Genomic DNA, 23,062 nt, shown 5'->3' with positions numbered 1-23,062 from the left:
AACTTCTGGCACGACACCGAGACCCCAGCTGCGCCTGACCCCCAAGCCCAGGTGACATCTCCGACTCCAGACAGAGGTAGCTCTAGTCCAGAAGGACGCCCTGCCCCGACCCCAGGCGCATTCTCCGCGCCCCCGGACCCCAAGGGTTGTTTCTCGACCCCCAACCAAAGGCGCGTGGACATCCTACCCCCGGCGCGTTCCCCCGCCCCCAAGCCCAGGTGCCACCCCGGACTCTGGGCGCCGCCTCCCGACCTCAGGCAGCGGCAGCCCGTGTCGGATGGTGGTCCACCCGCCCCAAGCTCAGGCGACGCGCGGAGGCCTGGTGGGGCGTAGGCCGGGGTGGCGCGAGGGAAGGGGGGCAGGGGCCGGGGACGGTGTGGGGCCCCAGGCCGCACCCGGCGGCGGCACCCAGGCCCAGAGGAGCGCGGGCGCGGGCGCGCGGACCGGGGCCGCACGGGGCCGCCTCCGCCCCGCTCCCGCCCCCGCAGCGGCCGCCGGGACACTGACCTGTAGTGGGTCGGCTTCTCCGTCTGCGGGGGGGACCCGCTCAGCGCCGCCGCCGCCGCTTTCGAAACCGACGGCATTTTCAGTCAAAACAATGCAGCGCGCATGCGCCGCGCGGGCCCGCCCCCGCCCCTCCGGATCTCCCCCCTCGCGGAGCCCACCCGCGCCCCTCGCCCGGCCGGCCACGCCCACCCGTCCCGCCCTGGCCACGCCCCCAGCTGGCGCCTCCGGGGAACGCCGCCCAGCGAGCACCAGGCAGCTAGTGAGCGCCCTGCGCGCCCCGCGGGGACCCCAGACCCGGCCCCGCCAGGGACACACCCCGGGCGCGCCGCCGCCGCCACTCCCGCTTCGCTGCTGGTACATAGCGTCGCCCCTAACCCCGCGGGCGCCCAGTCGTCCACGTGCACACCCACCGACCCCCTCTGCCCGCCGAACTCTGCTCGCCCTGACAGTGCCCTGAGACCCCGAGCGGGTCCCGGGAGGTGATGGAGCCGACAGGTCCCGGGTGTTGAAGCACCTCCCCGGGCTGCTCAGTCGCGCTTCACTCATTCATTTACTCTGACCCCGTGCTGGGTGCTGAGACCGCAAAGAACGGGTCCAATCGCTCAGGGCTGCGTGTGGGAGAGACGGGGAGCCATAGAGCTGGAGGGAACCGAGTTTCTTTTAGAGAGTATGAACATGTTCTAAAATTAGATTGTGGTGATGGGTGCCCTCTGTGAACACACGAAACACCTTATAATTGTATATTTTAAATGGGTGAATGGAATACTATGTGACCTATACATCAATGAAGCTGATTTTTAATGACGAATCCAAGAAGCTCACAAAGGGGAGAGAGACACGCCCATCACCAACAAGATGGGCACTCAGGGAAGGAGGCAGGAGCTACCCCAGCTCAGCCGGCCCTGGAAGAGGAAGCAGGTTGTGCGTCAGAACAGAACCCAGGCCCACAGCACGTTATTTTGTAAATATGTGGTCTAAAAGACATTAAAAAAAAAAAAGTTCAACCTGGTTCGTAAATTTAAAAAATGCAAATGACAGCACAGTGGAACCCTGGAGTCGGCAGACGTTTTTTGTTCTGAACAGCAACCTGCAATGTTGATCGCCTGCAGTAAGACAGGCCCTTGAAGGAAGTGTGGCTGGGAGGTGGTGACCTTCACAGAAAATGATTTGTTCCGTTTCTGGGAACTCTCATCTAAAAAAGAATCAGATTCAGACAAAGGTTTATGTACAAAGATAGTTATTAGTGTCATTTAGCAAAAACTTGAGAGTACCTCACAGCCCAGTAATTGGGAAACGGTTAAGTTCTGAGTGCTATGCCATGATATAACGACAATGCTACCTGAAAATTGTGACATGAAAAATGTTCCTATTTAGGTGAAAAACAAAGCAAGAGATACAGTTCCAGATATTTGTCCCCAGGTGTGCAGGTTAATTTTTGAACTACAAGTAACATAGTAAAATAACAAAAGTTATAACTTCTTGGTGAGGTGAATGATTCGCTTCGTATGTTCACATTTTTAAATGAATCATTACCTCTACAAACATTACATTTAAACCTGGAAATTAAAATGGCAAAAAAATCAACATGATATTTTCTAAGAAAATTGAGCAGGAGAATGAAGCAGAGGATAGTTTTTTGGCAGAGGAATAAACAGATCTTGGACTGCCAGGAAGTAGGGAACGAAAAAGAAGTCAAGGATAATTTCAAGGTCCTTAGCTTGGAGGGATACATAACAAACAGATTTGGGAAGAGATGAAATTCATTTTGGACCTAAGCGTGTATCGGGAATCTGTGGAGTCCAGTACAGATGTAGTGAGAGCCACTTCAAGATCAAAAGAAGGCAGTTGGGGCTCAAGATTTAAAAATCTGAGGATAAGAGATGCTCTTTTTTCATGCTTTTGAAGACTGTTATTAAAAGGCTGGAGTAGTACCCAGACATATAAAATAATACCAGGGCTCTCACTGCGAATTTAAAAGTGTTTCTTTTTTTGGGGAAAACACACAGCACTGTCAGAACCTTCCAAGATGGCTCAGTTGCTTGGAAGACATGAGACCATTTAACCTCCTCTTTCTTGAATTTTCTTTAAAACAGTTTTATCCTCCTCCTGCCCAATATCTCATCTCACGAATCACTGCAACTCCTTCTGTTCTAGCATGCTTACACCGGCCCTCTCCCTCTCAAATCCTTCTTGGGTGCTTACCTGGGGAAGTCAACGTGCCAAGCACGGTGGGAAAAATAAAAGCTACAGCCCAGTTGGGTAAATAAGACAAGCATACTACAAAACTAGTTAAATAATAAAAGGATTTCATGAACAGTTCACCTGTCCACCGGCTCTGTTGCCACCCAGGTGTGGCAAGGGTCTGCCCACACTTGCTAGTGGGCCGTGGGTCCTACTTTTGCTCATGACAAAACCCAGAAAAGCCCTCATTCATAGCTGCCGTGGGGGCACTCAGGTTATATTGCATGTGGTATAATGTGTCATCAAAAAACAATACTACCCTCTTGTATTTTTGAAAAACTGTATATTTACCTACAAACACATAAAAAATCTGGGAAGGTAAACAACAAAGTATTAACAGTGGTTACCTTTAGGTGGTGGGATTATCGATGTTTCTGATTCTCCTCCGTTTGCCTTTTAGTGTCTATTTATCCACATAAATCACACTGGTTTTCTCATATGAATTACTTCTAATTAAAACAAAAATTCTTCTGATTAGTTCTGACTTTTTCCCCCCCGCAGGAGCTAGTGAGAGTAAAGTAAGCGTTCGAGTTTGAACGCCTGTTGCTCAAACAAGAGTTCACAACCAAACAGGTCACAACCACACGAGGCCAGAGGAAGAACGTCTTAGTCCTTTGCTCCCACTAGGACTGACAATGTAACTTGAGTTATGATTAGGTCAATCTTTCCAAACTTTGGTCTCTCCGTCTCCATGCGCATACTTGTATCAGCCACACCTCTCTGACAAGCGTAATTTACCAAGGTGTGCCAGACACTTAGAACACTGAACCCTTCAGCAGAAGCCGTGCGAGAAGCCAGTACGCTACCCTACAGCCAGTGGTTTTCAAACATCCTAGTGAAAGAAACCTCCAATTAACCTCAGCACCATAGGTATGCCAAGAAAAAACCTTCCACTAGGAGCTTACATAAATAAAGTCTTCCCTTTATGCATCTTGTATTTAATGCAGAATTAAGCAGGTTTCCTACTAAGTAGCACCTGAAAAACATATCATTTAGATACCCAAAATACTGCAATGTGTCAAAGGAAAAACTCAGCAGTTTTATTCTACTCAGCAAGTTGTTGCCTTGCTAAAAATAAAAATTTGCAGACAGCCGAGAAAGTTCCATTATTTCTGCTATTGTCTGATAATGTAGTCCACAATTTACATTTCTTTCCTCAGTTCCTATCCTGAGAAAAACAAAGGAATTGAAAAAAGAATAAAAACTTCCCCTTTTTTAACGGAATGCCATAAAAGGGTATTGGCTTAATTCTACATCAGCAAATTAAAATTTATTATCAATTTGTTAGTTTGTAAAACTAACATCAATTCATACACAGCACAATCCATTATAAAATAAAAAGTTTAACTCTTCTGCAGTCATTTTGTCTCAGAAAGCAAATGACCTGCAAACTGGATTCCACTGGATCACAAGTGTCACCAGAATTGCTTTGGAAACATGATAATGTACAAAATCACATCCAATACCACACGCTGCAACCAAAACCTGTTCTATGGATCTGAAAAGTCTTTTGGACGTATTCGTTGGACATCAGGTACCCGGCAAGAGCCGGTTCGTATCTGCTGACATTCTGCTCTCCTTCTGGCGGGTCAGCGTGGCCAGGTGCGCCATCCAAATCCTTTAGTCTGGATACGCGCATAACCACTATAGAAACCGTCAAACACGACGTCAAAGCCCAAGGGCAGGCACCCTTTTAAGTTGTCGCCCCGTGGGCAGCCGGAGTCGCAGGTTCCTCATAACGATCGCCAGCCTCCAGCACCTCTTCTTCCAACACCTGCCTGACGAAGCGATCCGCGCCTGTCTCCTGCCTAAGGAAGCACCAAATGACCAAAATCATGAGGGACAGGCTGAAGGGCAGCACCTTCCACCAGGGCCGCTGCTGCTTCCTTCCCAGGGAATGCTCCACCGTCCAGCGGGACGGGTTGGCTTTGCTGGAGGAAAACAGAACGGGGCGGTTAGCGTCTTCTTCTTCTTCGCCCTCGGCCGCAGGCTGGGCCCGAGCCCGGCCACCGGGCGGCGGATGCAGGCTTCGGGAAGGCCAGGGCAAGAGCCTCAGCGCCCGGACGGCCCTGGAAGAGAGACAGCAGTGAGCGCGTCGCCCTCAGAGCCCGCCCTCGGCCCCGCCGGGTCCGCACGGAGCTCACCCGGCCGCCGGCACACACAGGACACGGCACAGCATGACCCCGGCACGGCACTCGGAGCCGCGGCGCGCCACGCTCCCATCACTTCCGTCGCGCAAAACCGGAAGCCGGATGCCGTTCCAGGTCTCCGCTCACGACTACAGAACGTGGGCCCACAAGCGCAACGGAAATGACGCGTATTCTCTCGGCGGCCTCTTTCGTCGCAGACCCGGTCTCCGCGGGTCGCGGATGCATGCCGGGAAATGTAGTTCTCCACCGGCCCGAAGCGAAGTGAGCGGGCGGGTCCCTGGGTAGCAGCGCCGGGATTGAGGCCGGCAGGCGGGGCGCGGCTGCCGACCTCGGACGAGCTGGCCTCAGAGCGGGCTCCCCAGCGGGCCGGGCTTGCCGGAGATCGGCGCCCTTACACCCAGTGCTGGAGCAGCCCCTGGACGCCTCCTCCCGCAGCCTTGCGACGCCCCGGTTTGCTCTTCATGAGACTTTCAGCCACAGAAGTCATCTTGTCTCCTCGTTTAGTGTTCCCCACTAGGACGGAGCTCTGTGAGCACAGAGCCTGCCCGCTGGTTCTCCCCGCCCCGGAGCACCCCTGCGCCCTGAGACTTGTGCTACTGTGACCGCAGGTCCCTGCCCACGGCCTGGCGCTTTCCGTTGCTGTGCTGCGTATGAAGAGCTGCGTCTGCACCCAAAGCCACTCAGGCCGCGGAGCTGGCCAAACCGCTCTGCGGGACAGGCATTACACGCACCCTACGCAGCAGGGCACACCTACGGCTCTCACGGGGAAGCTGTCTTGCCGGACACGTCTCCCTCTGCTGGCCGGTGTGCTCGTCCTCGCACTCATTGTGGACTGAGGCTGCAGTGCACTCCGGTCCATCTCCAGGAGTCAAGCTGGGAGGGAGCCTTTCAGACTGTCTCCCGGGGTCTCCCTGATCTACCTGGTTACCCAGTTGGCTTCATACGGAAGCTGCTGGAGCCTTCTGCTCTCAAGGCAAACTGGCCCTGGCTCTGCTGAGCCATCCCGTCTGAAGGCCACACAGGGGTGTCCTGGCATCATCACAGACTCTGTGGAGATGTGTGTGTGTGTGTGGGGGCGCGGACTTGGTGACAAAATCAGGTCATGAGGCCATCTTGTGAACTCTTAATATGCTGCCTCCCCAGCTCAGCATCTTTGTCCCTGGAGGGTCGCTCTTCTGTGCCTGCCTCCTGGCATCAGACTCGGGACCAATTCTGCGCCCCCAGGAACTCTTGAGACATTAGAGCAAGGGTGGCAGGCTGAAGGTGTTCTGAACTCAGCAACATCTGGGAGTCCTCCCACCCCAGGAAGTCCAGCCCCAGAGGCTGGGTGGCTGCTCAGCTTCCAACCCAGGACTGTGTTCAAAGCTGCTGTGTCAACAGAGGCACCTGTGTGCACAGATCCTCCTAATTGGGCCCCGCCCCACCAGTTTCACCCCAGAATCACTGCCAAAGCAACTTGCCCACAGGGAACCCAAAGAGCACCCCTTGTGGGTGGGAGTTGGGGGTATGAAGTGTGGGGAGAATGGGACAGAACCATCATGGTGTGTAGCATGGAAGGTTCCTGGAGGAGGAGATGAAAAAGCCCTGAGGTTAGAGATGGGGCCGCTGATTGGGCTGATTGGGCTGATGCAGCCACCGCGTTGGAATGCTTTAGGGCATCAGGGGACAAGCTGCCCCAGGACAGCAGAGTTGGGGCTGAGCTGGGAGGCTTGGGCAGGGGCTTGGGCTTCACCTGGGGAGGGGCCACTAAGCCCGTCTCAGTCGTGATGACTACCTTGGATGGGTGACACAAGACACCTTGGATGGGCGACTCAAGCACTGGAGACTCCACTTCAGCTGTCAAATGTCATGTCTCCTTAGCAGGCTGCTGCTAGGGCTGGGTCTGTCACATTCACCTGAACCTCAGCACGTGACCTTATTTGAAAATAGGGTGATCGCAGATGTAATTCCTTAAAATGAGGTCATACTGGATAGGGTGGGCCCAAACCCAGTGACTGGTGTCCTTAGGAGAAGAGGAGGACAGACACCGAGGCACACGGGGGGAGCCACGTGAAGAGGGAGGCAGAGATTGCAGTGATGTGGCCACAAGCCAAGGAATGCCAAGGATTGGCAGCAATACCAGAAGCTCAGAGAAAGACTGCAACAGTCTCTTCCCTGGAGCCTTAAGGGTGTGTGGCTCTGCCCACACCTTCGTTGTGGGTTTTTGCTCTCCAGAACTGTGAGAAATCAACTTCCTGTTGTTTTAAACCACCAAGATCGTGGTCGTTTGTTAGGGCAGCTTCAGGAGACTGAGACAGGTACCAATCACAGAGTCACCGTGCTTCCCGACAGCGTGCAACCCAGAGCAAAGCCCTCACCCAACACTGGCCTGAACCCACGACCGTTTTTCTTGCCCTCCCACTGAGACATCCACACCCCATGCTGCGTGTTCTCCCCCGCTGCAGGGGACAGAAACCCACCTTGTTCAACCAACCACAGGTGTGTTTCTGGTGGCTTTGGCTGGAGGGGAGTGACAGCCCCACATGCTGTGGTGTACTTGACTGTCCAATGTAGTGGAACCCAGAGTGGGCAAAGTCATAACCAGAAGCGTCCGGGGGGTGGGGGGCTCTGTGTCTCGGGGGCCCTCCCTTCCCTGACCCCAGCAAGCCCAGCCGGGCACTGGGTGACAGGTGCCTGGCACTGCCAGCACTGCCTACTCTTGTCAGCAGCCCCCCCCCCCTCCCAGGGACATAAACTAACACCTCAGCCTCATTATCTCAAAGCACACAGAAAAACCTCACACGAGGCCTAATGTCCCACTAATGGCCAGAGAGGCTGCAGCCCTTGTGTGCCCAGTGCCAGGAGTAATTCACTGTAGCGCCACTTGAGAGCTGACATATTGGAGCTATTGATTTTCCCCGGGGAGATCAATATGAGAGATGTGGGGACAGCCAGGTCCACCGCCTTCTGAAGGGCAGAGCCTTTCTCCCGGGGACGGAGGCCTGACAACGGCTGGGGGCTTGTGGGGGTAGGATGGGCGCACACCTCCAAAAGGCCCGACGCTGCCCGAAGTGGGAGGCTGGCTGGGACCAGGTGCTGAGACATATGTCGGGCTCCAGGCCTGGCAGCCTGAGCGCCTCAGCCGTGAGCCCCACTCCAGGGGCCTCATGGGTAACAGGGAGCTTGGGACACCATGCCACTCAGCCTGGCTGGCCATCCAACACCGGCTGGACATGTGTAGGCAGTGATTCTGGGAGAGTGTGTCTCCACTGATCAGGGTCCCCTTCGGGTGCCGTACCCCAACCCAGCCTTGCCAGGAACAAAAGCCAGAGTTCAGCCTGCACCTGCCAGACTCCTGGGTCCATCATGAACATGTTTCAGGGACAAGGAAGGGGATCATTCACTGACACCCTACTAAGACCCCAGATCTGCGTAAATCCCTCTCACGCCTGTCCTGCACTCTTACACCCTCAGACCGTGCCTCGTTGAGCCCCGGCATTGATTGCTGGGACTGGTGCAGTAGCACCCTCCCCCGTCTCCGGTCTTAGCTCCCTTGTCCAGGTACCTGCCCCACACTGTACTGCTAGGTTCCTCTTCCCAAATACCCATGGGCTCTGGTTTCTTCCACGCTCTAAAAATCTCTGTCCTAGACTGGGGTTTCCTCCATGGTCTGTGGTGAGGGAGAGAAAAGCACTGGGATTATACCAGCAGAGAAAGACGAGGGTCGGTCTGGTTGTAGACAGAATTCCCATGGCTGGCACGAGTGGACATCTCGCTGGGCCACTTGTGGGACCCAAAGCCCCTGACCTGGCCCCAGCTCCACGGACCAGGGGCCTGAGGCAGAGGCCAGGACGGAAAAGTAGTCCTGTGGGGTGGGCGTGGGGGCTGAAAACAAGGGCCTCAGGAGGGAGCAGGCCTTGGGAGTGGTAACCATCAGGGGCCCTCCTCCCTGTTAAAGCGTCATCCTCAAGTTTGGGTCCAGTGACAGAGGGAAGAGCGAGCATCTTGGCTTCCCATGGCTGGGAGGAAGGTCCAAACTCCATGGCCGGGCCATGAGGTCCTGCAGGCTACTCAATGCCACTGTCCAGCAGATGCTTCCAGCTGTGAATTTCCTTTTGCTGCTGAAACAAAAGAGCACCTCTGCAGGGTCGCTTTGTCATGTGAGGTGACATACCCGAAGTTCCTGGGGATTTAGGCCCAGATGTATTTGGGGCCATCATTCAGTCGACCACAGGGGTGCCAGTTCCTGGAGGTCTGGTTCTCTTCCAGGCTGTTCCCTCTTCAGGAACACCTCGTTTCCTGCAGCCTGGCCAGGGGGGCTCCTGTTCCCATGAGCACCCGCCAGCACCCTCCTCCAGGACCTTCTCGAGGGCAGGGCTTTCTCATTCCTCAGCCCACCTGCCCCCAGTGCCCAGCCATGCCCGGACAAAGGCAGGCTGGAGACCAAGCCTAAATGCCCTCCTGGGACCTCTACCCAGACTGTACTCCCCTTGGCCCCTGCGGCCCCCTGCTGCTGGGCTGAGCAAGGGGGAGTCCCCAGGCTGAATCCTGGCCCTGACCCTTCCTGATCAGCAGCAGGGGGCGCTGTGGCTACATCCCAGGCAGTTGATGAGGGGGCCCTGGGGTTCAGGGTGGTCACATCCGGGAGCTCCCTGGACCAGCAGGGGAGGAGTGGTACCTGGGTGGACGGGAGCCTAGGGGCCCCAGCCACCCAGGAGCCACCTGGGACCCCGACCCGACCCGGGCCTCCCCTAGGCTGTGGCTGACAGCTAGGCTGTGTTGTGTCAGGGAGCTGGCCATGGCTGGGGCACGGCCACCCCATAGCCAGGTCCTGAACAATAGGGTCATCGGACCCCAGAGTCTCAGAGCAGAACGGTGCCCATGCCTGAGGTCAGCCTCTAGGGGAGCGAGGTCCAATGTGGACGGACTCACAGGACTGACTGCAGCCAGATGCCTCTTACTTGGGGCATGGCCTCTACCCAGGGCATGTTGAAGGGGCCATGATGACCAATTGTATCTGTAGGCCTTAGGGAGTGTGGCCTGTCACAAATCTGTCCCCTCTCCCTGCAGCTTCCCCTGGGGCCTGCAGTGGCCCTGCCCCATGGTCCTCTCCCTGGTCCTGCCCCAGGCAAACCACTTCGGCAGCTTTGAAGATCCATTCATGGCAGGTAACCAGCCTGGCCCTGGGTGGGCCCCATTCTTGGGGTGGAACTTTCCATTTTCTTGTCACTCTCCCAAAGCCAGTGGTCCTGCCTGTGTGCTGAGCACTAAATGTCTGCGTGGAGCCCTGCAGGTGCCCGAGAAATGACTGGCAGCAATCCACAGGGCAGACCTGCCTGGCAGCCTCCACTTGCGGCAAAGACCTGGGTGTCACTGGGTGGGTGAGGTGCCATCTCCACCTGAAGGAGGTGGGGGAAGCTGAAGCTGAAGGGCAAGGACCCTGGGAGGGGTGGAGTGGCATCTGTGACCAGTGGACAGGGAGCCCCCATAGCAGGGAAGGAGATCGGGGACCATGAGTGACCCTGGGGGCCAGGCACACACCAAGCTCAAGGGGGTGGCTGTCCTGTCCTCAGAACCTGGACCACCAGATAGGACTCTGGGGTCCTACCAGCTGGCATCACGGGGCTGCTCCAGGAGCAAGGCACCCAGTGGCACCCACCACATGGTGGGTCATACGGGGAAGGTCCTCCCTGGACTGAATAGCATCCCCCAAACTCCACCTGAACATCAGAATGTGACCCGTGGAAATCAGGTCTCTGCAGATGTGATCGAGAGATCGGGGCAGGCCCTGATCCAGAGACAGTGTCCTTGTAAGAACAGGGAGATGTGGACACAGGGCGCCAGCCAATGACCACAGAGGCGAAGGTTGGAGGAACACAGCTACAAGCCAAGGAACGCCCTGGACTGCTGGCCAGGACACCAGACCCCGGGAAAGAGGCACAGGATGACCCCAGGGCCTCTGGAAGGACCAGCCCTGAAGACCCTGGAGTTTGGCTTTCTGGCCTCCAGACTGTGCAGAATCCCTGTGTGCAGTGATTGGTTATAGCAGCCGCAGGACACTTGTGCAGCTGCCATAGGACAGAGGGTTGTCCAGGAGGATGGTAGGGGGAGGGCGTGACAGGGGGCAGACCTTCTGGGGTCCTACTGGTGGTTGTAACTCATTGGGGAAGTGCAGTGAGGACGCCCCCAGGCAGGTTCCACAAGGCTGTGGGGATACCAATCCCCCTACCCCTCCACCCCCCTGCCCAGAAGAAGGCGTGGGAATAAAAAAAGGAACAAGAGAAGAGAGGTGTTATCTCAGCCTGGATCCTGGAGACGAAGCCCTGGGGGGGGGGGGGGAGGAGCAGGGGTTCAATTGTAGCTCTGGACCAGTGGGAGGTAGCGGGAGGGGGCTGGGCAGGGGCTGCAGGGTTCCCACCTGCATGAGTGCCCCCACCTGGGTGCTGGTTTTTGGCCTCCCTTGCTTGGCCGTCCCAGGTGCTGCTGCGGGCCCCGAGCTCCGTTCACCCAGAGCCCTGCACTAGCCAGGATGTTCTCCAGAAAAGGCTACTCCAGAAGTCAAAATAGCATGAAATTTAATTTTCCGCCTATTTGACAAGGCTTGGTGGGGGCCCCAATCAGCGGCGGAGATAAGGGTCCTCGGCCGAGTGTGAGCCAGCTGGGCGCGCGGCAAACACTCCACGGTCCCTGGGCAGGCTGAGGTTCCCCCCTCCGGACCCTGGTTGCTGGGCGCTAAAGCAAACGGACTCTATTTGCCCAGTCTGCGATGACAATGCAGTCGCCAAATATTTGCCAGCCCGGCCGGCTGCGGAGCCTGGCTATAAATGCTTGAGCCCAGGTGGAGGTGGGCCTGCCCAGCAGAACTGCAGGCTTCACAGGTAGGAGCCGGGCTGGATGGCGGTCTGGAGGGAGCCGGCAGAGGGGTCTGGCCTCCTCCCTCTCCTGGGAAGGCTGTGGGCCCTTCTGCCCAGGTGGTCTTTGGGGGCCACCCACCCACACAGAGGGGTCACCAGTAGGGCTGGGCAGGGCCAGGCCATGGAGGCCAGCGACAGGCAAGCAGGGGCCGGGGCTTCCCAGGAGCGGCCACCCCCACAGCCCATGGCTGGGGCCACTAGACGCCCCTGCAGGGAGAAGGTCCCCAGCAGTGTGAACAAGATTGGGAGGACAGCGTGGCCAGTGGGGTGCAGGGAGGAGGGGAGGCCTGTGCGCTCCCCAATCCCTCTGATTCTGAGCAACACCTGTGGACTGGCCAGGCCCCCCAAGAGGTATTTTCTGACAAGCGAGGAGGCCCCTCTCCCGCTCTCCACACCGCCTTCCCTTTCTCCGTCTTCCCCAGGACTCACCCACCGCCTCCCAGCTACGAAGGGACATTCTGGACATGTCCCTGGGGTGGGAGACGCTCTGGCATTCAGAATGAGCCCCCACTTGGCTGTGGACCAAGGGGAGAGCTCACCCCAACCGTGACAGTGTCCTCCTGAGCCCCAGCCAAGAGGAGGCCCACGGGCCTTCCCCGACTAGCACGACTCTGCCCAACTACGGGGTGTTGTCTTTACCCTTTGCTCCCCTGACAGGTAACAAATGAAAGCCTGGGCCCGTGACCGCACTTCTTAGAATTAGACAGGGCAGGAGAGATGGTACCAGCTCTGAAGCCCCCGGAAGCCCCCCACCCAAAGCTGCAAGGGCTCTGGGCCTCGAAGCAGTCAGGCCCAGCTCCCGGGCTCAGCATGGGCATCTCGGGGACAGCGGGCTACTCCCACCCCGATACTCCTTTGAGGGGGCCAAGAGGTCACCTGCCCAGCACCTGGGTAGATGCCCCCTTAGCGAGCCTATTTATCAAGAGCCACAGCAACCCCACGCTGGGAGAAGGGCTCTGCTCTCCAGGGCCCCAAACCCACTCACATCCCAGACCCTGCTTTCCCACCGCCCCTGCGTCCTCTCCCTCCTGCGACTTCTCTCCCCCAGTGGACTATGCGAGTGGCATCTCCCCGTCACACACCCTCCCTCCCCGCTGACCATGCCCCTACAGGATAGGATGCATTGCTTGTAGGGCCAGCGACCATCCCACAGGCCACTGGCTGTTCTAAGCCCCTGGGTCTGCACTCTGCAGGCTCCCCCGCTCCACTCATGGTGCCCACCACTCTCTCCAAATCGTACCCACTTCTGAGCGTGGCACCCTCTCCAAGAACAAGTGGCCACACAAGCCTGCAGTGGCCAGTTCCACCAAGAGGGCTGCGGGGCCCTGACCACTAACCTGTCCCCCTCTCCACCTTCCTCCTCAGCTGGCGCCTGCTACCCAGAGGCCCCAGAAACTCAGACGTGGAGGAGATGGCTGCTGGTGTGATCCAGACTCTCTGTGACTTCCGGCTGCTCCTGCCATCCCTTGGGCCCTTCTTGCCCTCAGACCTGGAGCCCCCAGATACTTCTGAGGAGGAAGAGGGGGGCGAAGAAGAGGAGGATGGGGAGGGGGAACTGGAGGATGAGGGGCTAGGGGGCCACAGCCCAGCCCCCCAGAGCTCACGCTGGGCCATAGCTGCCCCAGAAGAGGCCCTTCCAGGTCTGAGCAGCCCCGAGACTCCACTGCAGCTTCTGCGGTTCTCCGAGCTCATTAGTGGAGACATCCAAAGGTATTTTGGCCGCAAGGACAGAGGGCAGGACCCAGACGCCTGTGACATCTACGGTGACAGCCACCTGGTCAGCAGCTCAGCCAGGGAGCTTTACTGTGCAGACCTGGTGCGTCTGGCCCAGGATGGGTCCCCAGATGATGACGAGTCCACTGAGCCCGGGGTCCACTCGCCTGGGGGTCCCGAGGGGCAGGAACGCGGGACAGGCCTTGGCGGGGACAGGGCACAGCCACTGGGGCCCCTGGCTGAGCTGTTCGACTTTGGGCTGCGCCAGTTCTCAGGGTCCCGGGCGTCCACCAGCCGCCGACTGAGGCTGGAGCGGAAGTATGGCCACATCACCCCCATGAGCCAGAGGAAGCTGCCCCCCTCTTTCTGGAAGGAGCCAGCGCCCAGCCCCCTGGGCCTGCTGCATCCTGGCATGCCTGACTTCAGTGACCTGCTGGCCAGCTGGTCAGCGGAGGCAGGCCCTGAGCTGCCGGGTGGGGGCGCCCAGCCCCTGGAGGGGGTGCAGCCGGCTGAGGCCTAGTGATTGGGCAAGGGTTGGCAGGGGCTGAGCTGGGGCATCGGGGCTCCGGACTCTTTTTATGGCTGTCATCGGAGGAGCCCTCCAACGTGGGCAGCTACCGGGAGGACAAACCAGCTCAGGTCGGGACTTTCCAGGCCTGGGAAGACAGACAGGGCTCATCCTGGGACTCAGAGCCGCCACCACCAGAGGCCACCAGGGCAGGAATGGGCCGGGGCCAGTCCTTAGCACCCAACCCGGCCACCCTGGCCCTTGGCCCTCAGAGCTCTGCCTGCAGGAGAGGAGGACACAGCAGGAGTTGCAGCCCCTCAGAAGGGGTGGGTCCAAGGGGTTGCCGTGCTGTGCCCACCCAGACCAGTCCTCAAGATTCCCAAGGGCAGCCCTCCCACTGCCTCTCATCAGCTGGCCCAGGTGGCCCTTCCTTAAGGCCCTGAAACAGGTGGCAGGGCCAACTACCCAGATGAGCCAAGGGTTTTCTTGGAGGGGCAGGAGGAGGGGGGTGCGGCTGAGAGCATGGGCAAACACACTGTTTGCTCCCTAGATTAGGGCAGGAAGAGCTGCTTCTCTGCAGGGCACCTCCCAGGTGTGAAGGAGAAGGTTGGCAGCTGTGGTTCCCGAGGCTAGCCTGGCCTGGCTGCTGGGGGACACCAGCCAGGAGTGGGTGGGGGTCCTAGGCCACTGTGCCTGTTGTGGGAAGGCCCAGGAAAAAGGTTGGGCCTGGGGCTTGTCTAGGCTTGGGGAGGAGAAGAGTGTTTGGGGAACCTGGGGACAGGGCCTCTTGGTCACTGCCACTGCCCAGGCCTCCTGACCCCCTGGAGGGATCTCCAGGCTGTGACAGGCACAAGAGCTGGCATGTTTATTTCTGGGAAAGGGGCCAGGACATGAGCTGATGGGCAGACTCCTGGCCAAGGGACCTCGCCAAGACGGCTCTCGGCCTCCACCGGGCCACCCGGTTCATGAGGACCGCCTTCCACTGCAGCCACCTGCTAGGAGACACAGCTCATGGCCCACGGCCCTCGGGGCCTCCCCCAGCTCTGAACCCCGACCTGGAGGGGTCTCCCAAAGGCAGCTCCCCACTGCTCACCTCATAGCCTGATATACGCCCCAGCGGTTCACAGGGACCACCTCGCCGGGGGCCACATCCTTGACGAAGAACTGCTGTCTCACCAGGGACATAAGGACTTTTCTGCTGCCCAGCGTCAGGGCCCAGGGGCCCTCCTCACTCCACAGGCGTATCAGGCTCTCCCTCAGGGTGGCCATCTCCTCCGTGCGCTGGGATGGAGGCAGGGGTGCATGGGAGAGGGACTGATGTGGAAATGCAGGAATTGGACCGAGGGGATGGGACAGCAGACGGGATTATCTCCCTCTGGGCAAACCAGGGCCTTATCTGCCTGGAAACGCTCCTCAGACCAGGCACGCAGACCGACTGATAGATGGATGGTGGGGGAGACCGAAAGCTGGAGGGATGGCCAGGCTGGGAGGGGCAGGGAGAGCTTGCACAGGCTCCCCACAGAGAAAGTGGCCCACCCTCCCGGCCTGGGAGCCCCTGGAGCCTAGGGGATGAGGGCCTGTCCCGCCAGCCTGGGGCTGCCTCCTACCAGCTTGGTTTCTGAATTAAACTTGAGGTTCTGGATGGTCTTGTTGTCCTGGATGCTGTTTTCCAATTTCATTATTTGGTTCTGAAACTAAACACAGCGTCCCCGTTTGTGGGCACAGAAGCGGCTCTCACCCCAATACCCTGGGGCAGGAACTGGCTTCTGACACAAGGGCCCTCACCCCTCGATGAGATCGGGGGGAGGGGCTGTCCCTCAGCCCAGTGACCAGGCGGGACCTGGCCAGTGCTCAGGGATGCTCGTTTCACTGTGATTGCTGATGCCCCCAGCATTTGGGGCTCCAATAGGTGCCCCCACTTGGAACTTCCAAAGGCTAAGATGTGGGGAGTCCCCCAGCAGGATAGTTGGCTCTGTGAACATTCCTGGGGACCCCAGTGCAGGGGGCTGCCCCTGTCTGGACCAGACGACCTCCCCTTCTGAGTGTGCCCGGCACAGGGCCCGAGGGTACCGTGACCAGCTTGCCCTGCATCTCCGCAATCTTCCGCCCAGGGTTGCACTCCCTGAGCTGCTGCACTGACGACAGCAGTGCTGCCAGCTCCTGCCGCATGGCTCCAACCTCCAACTCTCTGTGGGCACAGGAGGCCGAGGCTGCCAGGTTCCAGGATGGGGCGGTGCCCGGGGACTGGGGGCAGAGTGGGTGGAAGGAGGAGGCCCTGGGCACAGCAAGGGGTGCTCTGCTTTGCCACCCCTCCAGTGGGGACTGGGGGGTCCCCAGTGGGTGACAGAGGGAAAAGCTTGGGGATCCATGCAGGCTGCCCCCGAGAGCCAAGGGGAGGGGTGGGGGCTGCCACAGGTGCTGGGAGCCCGCGGAGGAGAGCCCACGAGAAGCCTTGTTGGTGCAGTACGGTGGTTCTGAGATGGCTGTACCTTCCCAGGGTGGACACCAGCCCAGCCAGTGACGGTCACCTCAGCAGAGCCACTTCCCTCCCCAGGGGCCACCGTCCTACCAGGCTGCGGCCGGGAGCTGGGCCTCACCTGGCTTTGCCCTCGGCGGAAATCTTGAGGTCTGAGTCGCTCTTATGCAGGACGCACCTGTCAGAGACGGCTTCTATCTGAAATGGGGCCCAGGCGGGGCTGAGTGGGTGGCTCAGTCTGGACACCGCGGGGGAAGAGTGGTGCAGGCCTGGCCCTCACCCACCTGCCGGGGGAGGCTGTCCACTGTCTCTTGCAACTCCCTCAGGTGCGTCTGGGCCTCCTTTCGACACTGAGCCAGGCCCTCCAGCGATCTCCGCTCTGTGCCTTCCCACTCGCTCTTTGCCTGGGACATGGACACCCAGTGAGGCCGGAGCCCGGACAGGGAGGGTGGACAGAAAGACAGACTCAGCACACCTCTGACTCCGACCACATGCACCCAGGCCACACATAGCCCAGGACAGCAGAGCCAGGCATGTGCCCCAGGTCCCCTGGATTGGGCCACTGTGGTGAACAGAGACACATCTGTACGAAGCAGGCCTGGCTCAGCCCCCTCCCCACAGCAGCCCCTGCTGCCCACAGGGAGTCAGCAGAGACAGAGAGCAGACAGCCTGCCCACACCTGCAGAAAAGGGGATGCAGGGCAGGGCGGGGGGCCTGGCCCCACAGCCAAAGGGTGTGCATGTGTGTTCACAGCAATGCCATCCACACACCCCAAAGGGGAGCAGCCTATCGGCTGATGAATGGATAAGCAAACTGTGGTCCATCGCGCAGTGGAATAGTAGTCAGCCATGAAAAGGAACGAAGCACCAACACCTTGACAACACGACAGACCTCAAAACTCATGCTCAGTGAGAGAAGCCAGACACAGCAGGTCCCAGAGCGTGTGATTCCATTTCTAGGAACTGTCTGGAATGGGCACATCCGCAGAGACAGAACGCAGATGTGGGTGCCAAGGGCTGGGGGAGGGAGAGGGGGTGTGACTGCTGATGCGACGGGCTCCTTTTTGGGGTGATGAAAACCTTCTCAACGTGATTGTGGTGGTGGATGGACAACTCTGAATATATGAAAACCCACTGAATTATATGCTGTAAAAGGGTGAATTGTACGGTGTGTGAAGTATAAACCTCGATAAAATTGTTATAAAAAAAGAAAAACAAAACCAAGGGGTGGAGTCTGCCTTCCTATGGTCAGGTCTCCCAGGCCTCTGATCTCAGCGGCTGATCCTGGGCCGCTCTGCTCCGAACAGGAGGTCTCGTCGCTCAGGACCACCCTGGGCCTTGGGGACCGTCACTGAGTGGGCTTAGGACCCGCTGGTGAAGCCTCCACCCTCAGGGAGCCAGAGGGTTGCCAGGACCCGCAGGCAGCACCGTGGCCTTACCTCACACAGCCTCTGGGTCAGCATGTGTCCCTGCAGGCCTAGCCTCCAGCTCAGGGCCAGGAAGTGGTCACTCAGGTCCTTCACCTGTGTGACCAGCACGTCCACAGACACCTCCAGGGCCTGGCTCTTCTCTTGGAGCTGCGGGAGGCTGGGCTGAGCGTGGAGGCCTGGGAGGGCGGGAGACCCCTCAGGGAGACCGGACGCGGCCCCGCCGCCCTCACCAGCTCCAGGGCGGCGCGCATCTCCTGCCGGGCCAGCTCGCCGGCCAGCTGCGTGGCCTTCAGCTTCTCCTGCAGAGAGGCAGCCAGCTCCCCAGCCTGGCTCTCCTCCAAGTGTCCCTTGGTGTCCCTGGGAGTTAGCGCCACTGAGAGAGACTATCCCTCAGCTGAGACTGGCCCGCCCCTCAGAGCTGGGCCAGGGAGGGGAGCCTAGTTGCTGGCTCCAGAACCTTCCAAGAGATCCCCGGGAATGGAGGATGGAGCGTCATCACAGGGACGAGCAAGATGGGGCTGTGTCCACTTCTACCATGCAGAGATCCCCCATGAGGGACAGGCTGGGAACGGGTGGCTACTCTGCCTTGGGGGCCCTTACTGGGCAGGGTGCTGGGCTCAGGAGGCTGGGGTCTCGGGAGAGGGACCATTCCAGTCCACCCGGCCTGACAGCTCCGGGTCCCTGCCGCTGGCTCCGTTCAGACACCCACCGGGCCTTCTGCTCAGCCAGCAGGACGCGGTTCAGTGACACCTGGTTCTGCTGCACGAACTTGGTCAGCTGGACCACAGCCCTGTCCAGGTCCCAGCACTGCTCCAGGAGGTGTGACTCTTCTTGCTGTGGTGCAGCGGTGGCCCTGAGTCCCACGCCTCTCCTGTCGCAGCTGCTCCCCTCCCCACAGGCACCCAGCCTGCGCCCAGCGGGCACTGCCCACCTGGCACTGCCCCCGCAGGGCCTGCATGCGCTCCTCGGCCAGCTCCTGGAGCTTCTGCCACCTGCTCTCCAGCTCCTCCCGCAGGCTGCTCTCGGCCTTCAGCCGTGTGCTTTCTGAGGTCTTCATCCTCTGCGAGAGGTCCCGCAGGTTGTGGTGAGCCAGGCAAACGGGGGGCAGGGAGAGCCCCGGGGATCCCACAGGCTCCCACCTTCTCCACGGCCAGGAAGCTCTTCTGCAGGAAGCCGCACAGCTTGGCCTCCCTCTTGAGGAAGCGGAGGCTCATCTCCTCGCCCAGCTTGGTCACCTGGGCCTGCGGAGGGTGGGGGTCACTGTGCCGCCGCCGTGCTGGGCGACTTCCTCCCACAGCCGCCCCTCACCCACTGCACCACCAAGGAGTTGTTTTCTTGCCCAACCGTCTCCATCAGAGCGGGCTCTGGGTCCTGTGCTCCCGGCTGTCCCTGAGCCTGGCAAGAGCTGAGCCCACACTCTTCATAGGAAAGAAGGCAGGGCAGACAGGGGCCACGTGTCCCCCTGGAGGGCCAGGCATGAGGGCTGTGAAGGGCCTGAAGGCCAAGCTCACGTACGTCCAGAACACGCTTCGAGCCCACAGAAGCGACCACCAGACGCCACAGCAGCCACTAAATCACACCCCGAGCTGGGAGCCTCGGGAAGGGAGGCCAAGGGTATGTGTGAGCACACACTCATGCACACACACACGATTTGCTCTTGCCCTCCAGGCCTGGGTGGCGCCCCTTCCCCCCATCTCTCCTCCCTGTCAGCTCCCTTCCTGTTGCACCAAGGGTCTGAGGGTGCAGGAGATGGGGGAGTCAAGGCCCAGCCCGGCTCTGTCTCCCAGCCTCGCACACCCATCGGGCAGCCAGGGTTCTGGCAGGTGGCACCTTCTCGGAGGCCGCAGAGACCTCCGGGGCAGCTCCCACAGCCCACAGGCACGTATGCCTCAGCCCCCTGGCCTCCCCGCCCCACACAGGGTGGTGTGGCGTGGGGCAAACTTTCTGTCGCGAGCCAAAGTGTAGATGTTTCAGGTTTATGGGCCCTGGGGTCTGTGTCACAGCCCCTCAGCTCTGTGGTTCCAGCGCAAAAGCAGCGGGAGTGGCTGTGTAGCGATAAAACTTTATTTACAAAACCAGGCGGGGGGCCACAGCTTGCTGACCCTGGCCCTAGAGTGTGCTTGGCAAAGAGTCCGGCACTCCACAAGGTGCCTGGCACAATGGGAATTCCTGGGCTCAATGCCTCGGGAGCTCCTGGCTAGTGGGGAGCTCAAGCAGCCTCCTGAGGGAACCCAGAAACTACCCAAAGGACAGCAAGAGGGGGACGCCACTGAAGCTGGGCAGCCGAGCTATGTGGGCAGCAGCTGGGGCCTCCCCTGTGGGCAGTGCAGTCCCTGGTCTCTATTTGCAGAGCTGAAAGGCTGCCTCTCCCCTGCCCCACCTCCTCAGGGCACATGCAGGAGGGGACAGCGCACCAACCCAGGCGTGGGACCACTGGGAGACATGTCTTCAGGGAGGAAACTTGCACTTCACACGAAGGGAAGCGCCGAGGTTGAAATGGCTGAGGAAGGGGCTTCAGGCGACGATGTTCTATTTCTTGATCTGGGTGCTGGTTACGTGGGAGGGGGAGGCAGCAGCTGAGCACTGAAATGACCTGGGCGGCACCCACACTTGGCCACTGAACATGTGAGAGGTTGCTCTTGTGACAGAGGAACCACGTTTTAAATTGTCTAACATGTCAGCTACTTTAGTGGCCACGGGATTCGCCAGCGCATGTCTGGTCGTCCCCCAGGTCTGATCACATGGATGGAACTAAAAAGAAAGCTGAAGGTAGGGAAGAACCCCTAGCGGGAAGGACATGGGCTGGGAGTGCTGGGGTCTCTTCCGGATGGACCCTCTTGCCAGCAGCCCAGGTGGCTGACCAGATGCCAGCGCCCTGCCTGGTACCTGCATCCTGGCCACCTCATGCTCCATCCTCTGGCTGGCCTCCTCCTGGCTCCTCTGCAGGGTGCAAATGGCCACCTCCCGGTCCTGCTCCTCCTGCTCCAGCGTCCTGGCCAGCTTGGCCAACCTGTGTGCACCCGCCAAAGGTCACAACCACCCACTAGCAGAGAGCCTGGCTGGGGAGCCACAGGGAGGCTGGTGGGGCCCTTGGACTTTGAGAGTCCTTCTGCATCTGGGGACCGAGGCCGACCTACAGGTCTGTGGAGCAGGAAGTACACAGCTCGCTGGGTAAACACAGAGCGTGGGCGAGACACAGGCCTCCCTGTCCCCACCTGGGACAGTGAGAGCTGGGCCCCAGGGAGCATGACCTTTGGGAAAGAGGAAGCGGTGGGGACCCCCTGGCTTGAGTCTCTTTTTCCTACAGAGGGGTCCGTGGAGGTCTGAGGCTTCCTGTCAAGCAGCAGCTTGGCACAGAGGGCAGGAGGACACCTACCCTGCCTTGGTGACTCCCACAGGACCACACACAGAAGGTCCAGAGCTGGCCCCTGGGGAGGGAGGTGGGCAGTGCCTACCTGAGGTTGGCTTCCTGCTCGGCGCCCTTCCGCTCAGAGTCCTGGAACGCCTGCTTCCTCCTGATCTGGGTCAGAGCCTCCCGGACCTCCACCAGCCTGGCACACAAGAGCGGCTTCTGCCCAGGGCCTGCCCAGCCCACCGTTCTGGCAGCCAGGAGAAGCCCAGGGCAGGCTGGGCAGGCTTTGGGGCCCGGGGGCCTGGCCAAGGGGCACCAGCGGCAAGCCTCCCGCCCCTTTCCCAGGCCTCTGCTCACCCAAACCCTGACCTTGGGTTGGACCATGGGTCAGTACCGCTTACCCGAACAAGACAACAAACAGGGGAAGGGAAACCCGGTGGGTCTGGAACCAGCCACGTCTCTCCCAAAGCCCCCTTCCCTCCCGTGAAGGCCTGTGCCATGCGTGTGGGGATACCTCTTGTCCAAGGCCTGCATCTGGTTCTGGTTCTGGGGCCCGGGAAACTGCGAGGAGGGGGATGTGGGCTGAGTGCAGGCCTGGGGCCCTCCCGGCCTGGGCAGCAGGGACTGAGCTGGGCGCTGGGTCCAGGAAACAGCTGCCCCAACACCCAGGAACAGGGGAGCCTGGCCTGTGGGTGGGACGAGCTGCCTCCCGGCCGATGGGGGCTCACCTCCGGGGCCTCCTTCTCGGGGGCCCAAGCCCCCTGTTGCAGCTCCTGCTGCAGCTTCCTCAGCTCTGAATCCTGTAGCTGCACATGGGCCCGCACCTGGCGCAGCTCCTGCAGGAGGCTCAGGTTGGCACGCTCACAGTTGTCCTTGTGTCCCCGCAGGGACGCCACCTCAGTCTGCAGGTCGGCCACCCTGGCCAAGGCGAGGAACAGGCTGTCAGCACATGAGCCACGGGGCTGACGTGTGGCTCTCCCGCCCTGCTCCCTACCGGGCTCACCATTGCTCCAGCTGTTTCCAGCGCTGGGGGGTGTCCTGCTCCGGGACAGAGATGGTGGACGCCAGGCGGCTGGTCTCATATCGCTCTGAGATCTCCTCTAGACTCAGGAGCTCAGGGCTGTCCAGCCCTTCCTCCAGGAGGAGTCCCAGGTCCTCCAGGGTACTCAGCTGGGAGGGGGGCAAGGCCCCCGACGAAGAGTTGCTACCAGCCAGCTCTACAAGGCACCTGGGGGCTCGCCACTTGGACTTCTGGGCTGACAAGGGGAGCCGGCTCCCAGGTGGAGCTTAGGGTAACAGGGACCGCAGCAGCTGTCACTGAGTGTGCCCGTCAAGCTCACTGTGGCTTGTTCTGCTGAGTCACAGAGCCTGACCCAGGGAGAGCTGGGCTCTCACTGCTCCACAGCAGGAATCTCAGGCTCAGAGAGGTCCAGCCCCCACCTGAGGACACACAGCACTGGGTGGCAGGAACTGGATAACGCCCTGCCCTGCCTGGCCAGCTGCAGAGGGAGCCCCCGGGCTGTGAAGCAACCTAGGAATCAGGAAGCAGAGCTGTGCCCTCATCCACACCCACACGCAGCCGCCTCCCTGGACTGTCCTCGCAGCTCTGGCCCGTCAGGACCTGGCTCTCCTGACGGCTTCACCAGCAGTCTTTGGCCCTGGTCACTGCCCAGAAGCCCCAGGCCTAGCACCCCGTGGCTGCCCAGAGCTGGACACCAGGGTAGTTGGGGGTGGGGGATGGCTGGAGGGAGGCAGGGTCAGAGCTGGAAGACTCCAGGGCCTTGGGGTAGCAC

The 23,062-nt window shown here is 59.8% G+C and overlaps 4 protein-coding genes across 9 annotated transcripts in view; 1 reads left to right on the top strand and 3 right to left on the bottom strand.

The window, feature by feature from the left end:
• The window catches only part of UNKL (unk like zinc finger), a 39,663-nt gene extending 38,540 nt beyond the window's left edge, over nucleotides 1–1,123 (bottom strand). For 2 of the 5 annotated variants that reach the window (XM_019713157.3, XM_019713158.3), the window contains exon 1: nucleotides 508–660. In XM_019713157.3, coding sequence (XP_019568716.3) covers nucleotides 508–584 — 77 coding nt within the window. In that variant the 5' untranslated portion in view covers nucleotides 585–660. Of the gene's footprint in view, nucleotides 1–507 lie in introns of all 5 variants that reach the window. The other 3 variants (XM_074322557.2, XM_074322563.2, XM_019713159.3) reach the window with 3 other exon arrangements.
• Nucleotides 1,124–1,288: 165 nt separating this feature from the next.
• On the bottom strand, nucleotides 1,289–5,464 carry UQCC4 (ubiquinol-cytochrome c reductase complex assembly factor 4). Of its 2 annotated transcripts, XR_002135954.3 has the most exons (4): nucleotides 4,893–5,464; nucleotides 3,096–4,817; nucleotides 1,513–1,699; nucleotides 1,289–1,409 (listed from the first exon to the last, which is right to left on the bottom strand). XR_002135954.3 is itself a non-coding variant. In XM_019713189.3 (2 exons), exons 1-2 carry the CDS (start codon nucleotides 4,925–4,927, stop codon nucleotides 4,442–4,444), a joined length of 411 nt encoding a protein of 136 aa, XP_019568748.1. In that variant the 5' UTR covers nucleotides 4,928–5,464; the 3' UTR covers nucleotides 2,472–4,441. The 2 variants fall into 2 exon arrangements, 1 of the variants encoding a protein (XP_019568748.1); XM_019713189.3 differs by lacking the exons at nucleotides 1,289–1,409; nucleotides 1,513–1,699 and having other exon boundaries at nucleotides 2,472–4,817.
• A 1,801-nt stretch (nucleotides 5,465–7,265) lies between these two features.
• On the top strand, nucleotides 7,266–14,125 carry PERCC1 (proline and glutamate rich with coiled coil 1). The gene is made up of 2 exons (XM_074322565.2): nucleotides 7,266–7,376; nucleotides 13,157–14,125. The coding sequence occupies exon 2, from the start codon at nucleotides 13,203–13,205 to the stop codon at nucleotides 14,022–14,024; it is 822 nt and encodes a 273-aa protein (XP_074178666.2). The 5' UTR covers nucleotides 7,266–7,376; nucleotides 13,157–13,202; the 3' UTR covers nucleotides 14,025–14,125.
• Nucleotides 14,126–14,862: 737 nt separating this feature from the next.
• Nucleotides 14,863–23,062, bottom strand: part of CCDC154 (coiled-coil domain containing 154) — a 10,132-nt gene continuing 1,932 nt past the window's right edge. The window contains exons 3-18 of the mRNA XM_088801506.1: nucleotides 22,273–22,555; nucleotides 21,998–22,187; nucleotides 21,784–21,830; nucleotides 21,373–21,468; nucleotides 20,804–20,927; nucleotides 19,057–19,158; nucleotides 18,849–18,977; nucleotides 18,627–18,751; nucleotides 18,148–18,274; nucleotides 17,927–18,064; nucleotides 16,773–16,892; nucleotides 16,610–16,686; nucleotides 16,083–16,200; nucleotides 15,620–15,706; nucleotides 15,106–15,293; nucleotides 14,863–15,004 (exon numbers count right to left, since the gene is read on the bottom strand). Coding sequence (XP_088657632.1) covers nucleotides 14,878–15,004; nucleotides 15,106–15,293; nucleotides 15,620–15,706; nucleotides 16,083–16,200; nucleotides 16,610–16,686; nucleotides 16,773–16,892; nucleotides 17,927–18,064; nucleotides 18,148–18,274; nucleotides 18,627–18,751; nucleotides 18,849–18,977; nucleotides 19,057–19,158; nucleotides 20,804–20,927; nucleotides 21,373–21,468; nucleotides 21,784–21,830; nucleotides 21,998–22,187; nucleotides 22,273–22,555 — 2,078 coding nt within the window. The 3' untranslated portion in view covers nucleotides 14,863–14,877. The remainder of the gene's footprint in view (nucleotides 15,005–15,105; nucleotides 15,294–15,619; nucleotides 15,707–16,082; nucleotides 16,201–16,609; nucleotides 16,687–16,772; nucleotides 16,893–17,926; nucleotides 18,065–18,147; nucleotides 18,275–18,626; nucleotides 18,752–18,848; nucleotides 18,978–19,056; nucleotides 19,159–20,803; nucleotides 20,928–21,372; nucleotides 21,469–21,783; nucleotides 21,831–21,997; nucleotides 22,188–22,272; nucleotides 22,556–23,062) is intronic.

Source organism: Rhinolophus sinicus, chromosome 10 (genome assembly GCF_057876585.1).
Source record: "Rhinolophus sinicus isolate RSI-liver-muscle chromosome 10, RSI-T2T, whole genome shotgun sequence".
Taxonomy (NCBI): Eukaryota; Metazoa; Chordata; class Mammalia; order Chiroptera; family Rhinolophidae; genus Rhinolophus; species Rhinolophus sinicus.
This window is presented reverse-complemented; position numbering and strand designations above follow the sequence as displayed.